Source organism: Pollachius pollachius, assembly GCF_949987615.1.
Source record: "Pollachius pollachius genome assembly, chromosome: 7".
In the NCBI taxonomy this organism is placed as follows: domain Eukaryota; kingdom Metazoa; phylum Chordata; class Actinopteri; order Gadiformes; family Gadidae; genus Pollachius; species Pollachius pollachius.
Window position 1 is genome coordinate 8,870,629 of NC_136940.1, and position 11,070 is coordinate 8,881,698.

At 46.0% G+C, this 11,070-nt stretch overlaps 1 protein-coding gene across 1 annotated transcript in view; it reads right to left on the reverse strand.

The window, feature by feature from the left end:
- The window catches only part of zc3h3 (zinc finger CCCH-type containing 3), a gene marked incomplete at its 5' end in the record, with an annotated part of 51,938 nt that overhangs the window by 4,260 nt on the left and 36,608 nt on the right, over window positions 1–11,070 (reverse strand). Inside the window, 4 exons of the mRNA XM_079740089.1 lie at window positions 5,949–6,080; window positions 9,539–9,608; window positions 9,921–10,079; window positions 10,664–10,742. Of these exons, the coding sequence (XP_079596215.1) occupies window positions 5,949–6,080; window positions 9,539–9,608; window positions 9,921–10,079; window positions 10,664–10,742 (440 nt within the window). The remainder of the gene's footprint in view (window positions 1–5,948; window positions 6,081–9,538; window positions 9,609–9,920; window positions 10,080–10,663; window positions 10,743–11,070) is intronic.

Genomic DNA, 11,070 nt, shown 5'->3' on the forward strand with positions numbered 1-11,070 from the left:
AACAGTGTGTTGGTGAGTGAGAGGGAGAATATGGGCGCCTTATATTACAGTGTGTATGTGTGTGTGTATGTGTATATTTATGAACACGTACACGTCTGTGTGTGTGGGGGGGTATTACAGTCTGTATATGTTACAGTGAGTGTGCGCACATGCGTGTGAGAAAGTGTGTCTGTGATACAGTGTGTTTGCATGTATTCTAGTGTTTATATTACAGTGCGTATGTATTAGTCTGTGCGTGTGTTTGTATATTACAGTGTGTACATATTACAGTCTGTGTGTGTGTGTGTGTGTGTCTGTGTATTACAGTCTGTACTCATTACAGTCTTTGTGTGTGTGTGTGTGTGTGTGTGTGTGTGTGTATTACAGTGTGTATATATTACAGTGAGTGTGTGCAAGTGGGTGGGAGAAAGAGAGTGAGTGTCTGTGATACAGTTTGTGTGCATGTATTCCAGTGTGTATATTACAGTGTGTACGTATTACAGTCTGTGTGTGTGTGTGTGTGTGTGTGTGTGTGTGTGTGTGTGTGTGTGTGTGTGTGTGTTCCAGTGTAAATTAGTGGCTTCATTCTGTAGGAGATCGGATCTGTTCCACCTGTCAGACCAGCTAATTATACACACTATGTGGCGTAAGGCCTGTGTGTGAGCAGTGTGTGTGTGTGTGTGTTTTGAGGTCCTCAGCTCATGTTCCTAGATGTTTCAGCCTTGAGGGACCTGGAGGTATACCTTAACTTACATGATCTATATCTGCATGCCATCACTGTCCCTCTACCACACGTGCGCAATACAAGCCACTGGAGAGCTTTCCTCCGATGACATACTCTAAAATAAACACTGGCACTTGAAGTGTATGTCCTATCCGGACCACGTTTGTACATCATTTTAACATCTGTTCGTATTCACGTCCATCCGTTAATTATTGTCATCCATCCATCAGTCCTTTAATTTATCAGCCATTCATATTTCCATCCAATCATTCATCCTTCTATACATTCATCCATTTATCAACCATTCACCTATACAGAGTGAAAGAGTAAAAGAAATAGAGAGAGCAAGAGAGACAGAGAGAGAGAGAGAGAGAGAGAGAGAGAGAGAGAGAGAGAGAGAGAGAAGGGGATGGGGAGTGGATATGTAGAAGTGGACAGATCGTCTTTATACCACGGCAAGTTAACAATTTTCCACCTGATTTAAGGAACCCTGCCAGGTCTCTTGGGCCTATTAGAGAGAGCTCTCTGCTAGGGCCAACACCGGGGAGAGTCAGCATATTTAGCACAGGAGACAGGGAGAGAGAGAGCGAGAGAGAGCGAGAGAGAAAAGACCCATCGGGAAAGAGAGTAAGAGAAAGTAAAGGCGAGAGAGATAAGTGAATGGAGATGAAGATTCAGAAAAGAGGGACGTCTATACTAATTTACATTTTCGGCATCAAGCCTAAAAATGTGAAGTTTTTATAGAAGCCGTTTTACATTACGCAGAAAGAAACAGTAAAATATGTTGAGTACTTTTATTGCCCACTCAACAAGTAACAAATAAGATAAGGCCTTCTACTCTAGTAAAGTGGATTCCTAGTGCAGTGTTTGATCCAGTAAATGGATCAAATATAATTTTAATTATGCATATTCATACTTATTTTAATCCACCAGTTTAAACCTGTAGTTGTTAAACATAATGAATTAACAATCTAGGTATGTCTTAGTAGATGTTCGGTTTATAAATTAGGCATACATTTTCTTATGTTTATTTTTCAGAATGTGTATTATGCTTTTCTCTTTAGAACCATCATTTGCAATTGGTTTACAACAAACACTTTCCTGTGTTTGCAGATAATGCCCCTTCAGAGAGTTAGACAAAGCATTATCATACTTTTATAATGTTGTTTTTTGAAGGCAATCATCGTAATGTGAGGCTTCCAAAGTAAAGGTCAAAGATGAACTTGAATTAATTTGATATGAGCATAGAAAGTCAATTTTCCTTTAACACACAATACAGCCAGGCTTTTAGTTTAAAAGTAAAGTTTCAACAATTAATTATGAACAAATATGAACGGGGGCGATGAGAGATGAAAAAACAAGACAAATAAAAAAGAAATTCTGAGTGAGTGAGAGCAGTTAGCAGACAAAACCAGACTTGAAGAAGAGGAGGAGGATCAGGAAGAAGAGGAGGAGGAGGAGGAGGAGGAGGAGGAGGAGGAGGAGGATGGAGAGGAGAAGGGGTTTTAACCCGTAAGCTGCTGGAGTGTCTGGCAGCCCGGCTCAAAGTGCCATCCTCAGCACTTTCCCATCTATAATTACTGCCTGCTATCCATCACACTGCCGCCACACTCACACACACATGCACACACACACACACGCACACACTCACAGATACCCCTCTACACACACACAGCTGCCAGACCCCGGCACTGTGGGCCTGGTTTACAAACACACACACACACATACACACACATACACACACACACAGGAAACGTATACACACACACACAAACACACACCATCAAACCAACACACAAACAGCAGAAAATCACAGACCTAAGCACTTTGGCTAATAGAATAAATATTAATATTCCTTTTGTTTTCCGTGCCCTGGGTGGCGGTGCTCTATTTAAATGAGCTCTGACAGTAGGAAGAAGCATGTGTTTCACACTCACTCCAACACACCGACACAGAGGTGACAGATAGAGGGGAGGAGTGGAGTGAGAGAGGGAGGGAGGAAAAGGGGAGAGAGGGCGAGGGAGAGAGGGAGGGAGATAGGAAGGGAAAGAGGGAGGTAGGGACGGGGGAGAGAAGGACAGGGGGGGAGGATAAGGGAGAGTGAGGGAAGTGCGGAAGGGAGGGAGGGAAAGAGGGAGGTAGGGAGGGGGGAGAAAAAGAAAGGGAGGGAGGATAAGGGAGAGTGAAGGAAGGGAGGGAGAGAGGGAAATTGGGATAGGGAGGGATAAATGCGATAGGGAGAGCGGGTGGGGAGAGATGGAAAGGCCCTATCCACACAGAGACGATTTTGGTGAAACTGCATAAGTCTTGTGCGTTTTCGGCCGACAGTCCAGACGGAGCCGGCGGATCCGGTGTCCGAAAACACACATTTCTGAAACCATGTCCCAGGGTGGTTTCAAATCTATCCGGACCGATGCGCTTTCGTGTTAGGATTCGTGTGGACGCCTGAAACGCAAACGATGACGTCATTGCCCCCCCACCAGCTGGGCAACGCCAGAGTTGCGTTGAATTTTTTATTTATTTTTTTATTTGTATTCTTTTTGCAGCTTTAAATGCAGCCCCTTGATAAATGTAATTACTAACTGTACATTAAAAAGTATTTCTGCTCAATTTAAAAAGGTTGAATATCCTCGTGACTGAACGTTTGTATACAGCGCGCAGGCTGTATGCGTGCAGGCTGTATGCGCGCAGGCTGTATGCGCGCAGGCTTGATGCGCTCCACTTTTTTCTGTGGAGAACCAGCGCCTTGAATATTTACTACAGCGTTTCTACAGCTCGATGCGGTTTCACAATGAATCCGTCTTTGCGGAGATATTGAACCGCATGAAACGAAACCAGATCGTTTTCGCCTGTTTCGGCTCCGTGTGGACGGGGCCTAAATGAATAAGAGAGTTGAGGAAAGAGAGACAGAGGGAGTGAGAGAGAGAGACGGAGGGAGTGAGAGAGAGAGACGGAGGGAGTGAGAGAGAGAGACGGAGGGAGTGAGAGAGAGAGACAGAGGGAGTGAGAGAGAGAGACGGAGGGAGTGAGAGAGAGAGACAGAGGGAGTGAGAGAGAGAGACAGAGGGAGTGAGAGAGAGACAGAGGGAGTGAGAGAGAGAGACGGAGGGAGTGAGAGAGACAGAGGGAGTGAGAGAGAGAGACGGAGGGAGTGAGAGAGAGAGACAGAGGGAGTGAGAGAGAGACAGAGGGAGTGAGAGAGAGAGACGGAGGGAGTGAGAGAGACAGAGGGAGTGAGAGAGAGACGGAGGGAGTGAGAGAGAGAGACAGAGGGAGTGAGAGAGAGAGACAGAGGGAGTGAGAGAGAGAGACAGAGGGAGTGAGAGAGACAGAGGGAGTGAGAGAGAGAGACGGAGGGAGTGAGAGAGACAGAGGGAGTGAGAGAGAGAGACAGAGGGAGTGAGAGAGAGAGACAGAGGGAGTGAGAGAGAGAGACGGAGGGAGTGAGAGAGAGAGACGGAGGGAGTGAGAGAGAGACGGAGGGAGTGAGAGAGAGACGGAGGGAGTGAGAGAGAGAGACGGAGGGAGTGAGAGAGAGAGACGGAGGGAGTGAGAGAGAGAGACGGAGGGAGTGAGAGAGAGAGACGGAGGGAGTGAGAGAGAGAGACGGAGGGAGTGAGAGAGAGAGACGGAGGGAGTGAGAGAGAGAGACAGAGGGAGTGAGAGAGAGAGACGGAGGGAGTGAGAGAGAGAGAGCGAGACAAACAGAGGATGGGGAAGGTAAGGTGTGGGGTAAACAGTGGAGTATGGGTATGGTGGGACGGGGGACAGGGGGGACAGGGGGGGTTAGGGTGGACATGGGGACAATGCCTGGTTGGCAGGGGGGTTCTAGTTGGTGAGGGGCATGGCCGTCTCCGTTACCGTCCGGCCCTCAATGTGTCACTCATCCACTAGAGTAATGCCACTACACACACCTCGAACCCACAGCTGTCCCTGCCTGTGTGTGTGTGTGTGTGTGTGTGTGTGTGTGTGTGTGTGTGTGTGTGTGTGTGTGTGTGTGTGTGTGTGTGTGTGTGTGTGTGTGTGTGTGTGTAGATCACAAAGCAACTTGTTTACCTGGTCCTTATCTCTTTATGGATCATGTAACATTCTTCAGGATAAAAAAAAGCTTTAATACCACAACATAAATATAAAAAATACACAACAACACACATGCCTGTTTCCAGCCACCAGGTCTGCCTCACTCAAAGTTGAAGGCTAGTTTAATTCACTCATTTTCACATACACACAAGCTTTTGACAGCTGCATTCACACATGCACTCACACTTACACACCCTTCCATGCAGACATTCATGCATCCATTCATACTCAACATCCACCCACCCATTCGCACAAACTAATTTCAAAATATATATACACCAACATCCACCATTTCGTTATGAACATAATATATAGACGCATTGCTCAAAGACACTTTGCCTCAACGATGAAGTCTGGGACAAAACCCTGCCATTACAAGACTAGCTCCACTGAACTACGCACTGTTGTTATTATTGTTACTATAGCATTTTAATTAGGGTGTTCCCCACTAAGTGTGTGTGTGTGTGTGTGTGTGTGTTTGGGTGTGTGTGTGTGCGAGCCTATGTATGGGGAGCCTGAGCAGAGTTAACAGCGGCAGTATCTTAAAGCAGAGCTGCTGTTCAGACCGGTCCTATTCCTCCTAATGGCCCTCGATCTCAGGAGCTCTCGTTAATGCGTGTTAATACAATGATACAGTGAATGTTAGCGGGGCCATAAAACCACCGCCGTTCACCCCGCGGGAACACTGGAGCACTGTGGGGGGGGGGAGATGTATACGGCTGTGTGTGTGTGTGTGTCCGCATGCTAGCGTGTGTGTCGTATAGAGAGTGTTCCTGTGACTGTGTAGGTGAGTACAGTAGGCCAGTGTGTGTGTGCGTTCATGTGCAGTGTACTTTGTGTGCCGGTGTGTGACAGAAGTCTAGTGTGTGTGTGTGTGTGTGTATATATATATATGTATGTGTGTGTGTGTGTGTGTGTGTGTGTGTGTGTGTGTGTGTGTGTGTGTGTGTGTGTGTGTGTGTGTGTGTGTGTGTGTGTGTGTGTATACGTAGAATAGTGGGTGTGCCTGTGTGTGTGTGTAAACCAATGTCTGTGTGCGTATAGCATAGTGCATAGTAAGTGTGTGCATCTGTGCATTGTGCATGTGTGAGTTTTAGTGTGCATGTTTGTATGCATGTGTGCATGTATGTGCATGTGAATGCCTCTGCGAGTGTGTGTGTGGTACCTTTTCCCCCTGTGGGCAGTAGCCCTTGATGAAGTCTTGACACACGGCGGCTGTGCGTGACACATACACATGACTGTAGGGACAGCTACTGTTGTTACAGATCCCGCGCAGGAAGTAGGAACAGACTGGCATCTGGAGGGAGAAAATGGTTTTAGAGCTTGTTTTACGTTTGTGCTAGGCCCATGTTATGTAGTTTTCCATGATCACAAAGCCCATTGAATCTCGAGAGGGACAGTGACAGAGGGACAGAGAGACAGGAGAGACAGCGAGAGAGAAAATAAAGCAAAAAAGAGAGAGAGGTTGCGAGAGGGGGAGAGGTTGAGGATGTGAGAGGGGAAGAGAAAGAAGGAGAGTTGAAGAAAGAAGGAAAAATAAGTAGGAAAATGAATAGAAATGGCAAAAGATTAAATTAATTAATTAGGGTTTCAGAGGTGCAAGCGAAAGAGTGCAAGGATTCTGGTTGGGTAGCGAGGGGAGGACTTCCCCGGGGGGCAGGGCCTGTGTAGATTGTGGTGATAGTCATGGTCAGGACAGGAGAGGATCCTTTGGCCTGCAGTGAACAGCTTTCTAAATATTGACCCGGGCTCCTGCAGCTGGGGAGGCCACGGTGATGTGTTCATGGACAAAATGTTCTCTCCATGTCCAGAAGGTGGCTACTGAGCTCTCCCCTTTCCCCCTTACAGGGGAGAGGGGGAGTCGGTGTGGTGATTAGGGGCTCAGTCTTCTCTGGTTTCCTGTTAGTTATTTGTAGGGCGACAGGCCAAGGATTGAGTTGGTATAGATAGACGAACCCCAGGAGAGAGAGTACAGTGTGTGCGGTGTGTTGTGGTTGATTTGGGGGGGAGAGGGGTTTAAAGGTTGAAAATGTTTTTTATTATATTCAGACTTGTAAAGACTGTTGATAGGGTTGTTACTGCTTTTGCACGTTGTATACATTTATTAATTGGCCAGGGTAAAGTGCTTTAGTTTGGGGTTAGGGTAGAGGGGGATAGTGAGTTAGTTCATTTTGGTCTGGGAACAGTTCATTTTGGGTTAGGATAGAGTTAGATCAGGTGTATTTAAGTTAAGAGTCATGTTTGGGCATGGCTGGGGTAGGTTAGGGTTAGGTTGGGACTAGGCTGGCGTTACGGTAGAGTTATCTTAGGGTTGAAGCCCGAGAGGTTAGGGTCATGTTAATGGTAGGTTCATATGGGTAGGGGTTAGGGTTGAGTCCAGGGCAGGAGGGTTGGAGGCGTGGCAGACAGACAGCTGGACTCTCAGTACTCAGTGAACGTAGCATGACATCTGACACAGGTGCAGGCCATTGTGAGTAAGTGAGTGTGTGTGTGTGTTTGTGTGTGAGAGTGTGAGAGTGTGAGTTTGTGCATGCACGGATACAGGCACTTCGGAATAGGAGCTCAGACACCTGTTGAGGGTTATTTATCTTATAGAAAAGACAGCTTTCCCTCTCAAGTGTCCTCACATCACACACACACACACACACACACACACACACACACACACACACACTTAATCATCTCATGGCTGAGATGTAGGAACCATGGGCCAAAATGAAGACACACTGTGGTGCGTTGAGTTCAGCCGTAAAGTTTGAAATGTACGACAGCATGTAGGGCCGAGGTGTTTTCAGAGATGGTTAGGGAAATGTTTCAGCGTGGTTGTTATTTCAAAGATGGTTAAGGTTAGGTACCAACATTCAAATGATAATGTTTGGGTTTTAGCTCCGAGCTGTTTAGATGTATGTCTTAGGTCAGAGGTGTTCAGGTAGAAGTGGCCGAGGTTAAGGTTAGGTGTGGCCGGGTTCAGGGTTTTTCTTCTTTTAAGGATCTGGGTGAAAGCACCATGTGACCAGAACAGTGCTTCACGTGACACCGCTCTTGCTCCACCCCACACCTGAGATGCTAGCCGTAAAAGACCTCGGGAACTCAAGTACACAGGGGAACAATGTGTTTGGACGAGGTCACTCTCACGGATGAGGTCAACTCCGGATGACGTCCACTCCGGTCCTTATAACTCCTTAACTTGGCACATTGTAGGTCCTCCAGGTTGCTCAATCCTGCTCTGTGTCCACAGAAAGCCCGAGCGTGGTTGAGGTGCACGTCACGAAATGGGACACTAGACATACACATGCGTCAGGGCCCAGAGTGTTAAAGGGAGGATCGGGTGTGGAAGGTGGATCAGAGCCAGTACGTGCTCTGGGCCCGGACCGTACCGCGGTGGTTTGTCAGGTCATCCTTTTCTATGGGTTGAGGCCAAATAAACCACATATGTTGTATGCCCTTTCAAAACAGGAATGACATTTCCTAATGTTAAAACAAACAAGATACAAATCTAGAGATAGACGTTGAGAGAGACTGAGAGCAAAGCATAGCTCAAACAACTCAGATATTATCTTCCTCTACCATCTCTTTTCTTGGTGTCTCTCTCTCTCTATCTCCATGTCTCTCTATCTTGGGGCCTCAGTTGCACTCGACGTTAGAATGTAAGTCATCCAGACCTAAAACTTGGATGCAAGATCAGTGTTTGGATCTCTTGGTCGCGTTCAATATCAAAAATACTTCCTGGAACAATGGTGTTGGTTCCAGGAAAAGTAATTTGGTCACGTTCTATATGATCTATAATTATATATATTTGCATGCCTTTTCAGGCAACAGACATACAACAACAAATCTGACAGCAATGTTAGGCAGAGTACATTGGAGGTGACCAAGGTGTCACCTCAACTTCTAGTTTCATATTCAGCACTCACGTGAAATGAATATCGAATACGAGACAAATTTCAATCTGTCCACACCTGACGGTTAATGTGTTTTGGTGTCATGCAATGATACAAGAGTGACCAAGACACCCTTCTCTCTATTCCCTAAGCATATAGCATAATACTTGATAATACATAGTAATCATAACAACTGCTATCATGTTGCTTTGTTATGGTTGTTTGTTCATTATTTTCTTCATGTAATTGGGACACGGAACTATCTAATATCTTACATTCATAAATTTCAATATGGAAATAAAATAATGTCTCTCTCCACACCCCCATCCCCCCATCTATTTCTCCCTCTTGCTCCATGTCTCTATGTCTCTCTCTCATACCTCACTAATCAGGTCATGCCTCTGTGGCCCTCTAGCCAGGGACATGAATCCGAGCTGGCCCCCTGACGGTAAGCACGATAGTCATGACACAATGTGTTCCAGCAACAGATAAAGATCTACATGTCTGGGTTGTGGTGAGGATTAGTAGGAGCGTCGGACCTCATTAAGAACTCCAGTGATAATGGAACTGCGAAGCAGACCTCGGCACCAACAGGGAAAGGTCAACTGTCAGTTGATGGGAGCAGTTAGTAGTTTGGACACACAGAAAACGTTGGGATCGAACCTGGTACCCCCCAGGAACCAGATGAGCTGCTAGATCTACAGATCCGCTATTGCCACCGTGCGTGCGTGCGTACCATTTATTTTACAACCCTATGTGAGAAGTTACAAGTATGTGTGTCACCATGTGTATGTCTGTGTCTCCATGTGTGTGCGTGTGCATCTGCTTGTGTGTTTGTGTGTGTGTGTTTCCATGCGTGCATGTGTGTGTGTACCTTTTCTTTGTCCACCCTATGTGAGAAGGGACAGGTGCCTGCTGCCTGTTTACAGGTTCCCCGCAGAAACCTGGCAGAACCATTAGAAAGACACCTCGTTAGGATCTTGTCATCACCAGAAACTCAATGTTCAATATGTTAACAATAAATACGCAAAACGTGAATTAAAATGAATAACAAAACTTGCTATTTAGTATTTTTTGGGTTCACTGGTGGGAACTTCTTTACACTTTTTATGCTAATAAGAGAAATAATGGATAATAATAAAATGACATTTCTGAACGCTGAATGCCAAACTGTGTGTGTGTGTTGCTTTGTAATTGTTTTGATCACCTCCAGAGGAGGGACCTGTTGACAGTACCTCATGGATTTTGTTCATTACCTGGTGCAGACAGCCACCTTGTCTGGGTCGTGGATGTACGGGCAGCTGTCGCCGCGGTTACACTTCCCGAAGCGGTTGTAGTACATGCAGTAGTTGCGCGGCTGCTGCTTCTTGCTGCGGGCGTTCCTGATGATGGCCAGACTGCGCTGCACCGCTCGGCTGAAAAAAATAGTTAACAGAGGGTATATTAGAGTTTATGGCACCGGGCTACAGCTGATGCCAACAGAGAGTGTAGTTGTAGTTCCTAGCTACCTGTCTACAGGTGAAGCTAACAGAGAGTAAAGTTGTCGTTTACTGATACCTGTCTACAGGTGAAGCTAACAGAGAGTAAAGTTGTCGCTTATTGATACCTGTCTACCGGTGAAGCTATCAGAAAATATAGTTCAAGTTTATAGCTACCTGTCTACAGTTTAAGCTATTAGAGAACATAGTTCAAGTTTATAGCTACTGTACCTGGCTACAGGTTATGTTAACAGAGAATATAGTTATAGTTTAAAGTTACCTGTCTACATGTAATGTTAACAAAGTATAGTCGTTGTTTATGCCTACCAGGGGATTAACAGATACAATTTGTAGCTCATGGCTACAGTTGATGTCAACAGAGTACAGTTGTAGTTCCTAGCTACAGGTGCTGTCAACAGAGTACAGTTGTAGTTCCTAGCTACAGGTGCTGTCAACAGAGTACAGTTGTAGTTCCTAGCTACAGGTGCTGTCAACAGAGTACAGTTGTAGTTCAAGGCTACCTGGCCACATGGCGGGTGCTTGAGGGGCGACCTCCGGGAGGAGTAGGGGAGCAGACCTGGACAGGACTCGACCACTTTCCTGGTGGTGGAGAACAGGCACCAATAAATATCAAGAAAGGAATGTTTGAACCTTAATAGCCTAAGCCTATGAGAAGGGCTGTTAAGGAGCTAAACCTCGAAACATGTTTCTTAGATGCTCTAGACTTGGACGAGGATGTTTTATGGGCGGATCGAGCCAAGAGACAGGAAGGAAATTGTTTTTTGCAAATGTAGAGGGTGAGAAACTAGTGACCATAGACCAGCATTCTTAATTTAGTCAATTTAATACTACATCGACTTCGGTGGTGTTTGTGTGTGTGTGTGTGTGTGTGTGTGTGTCGAGGCACATCCTGCATCAACTTGATCTC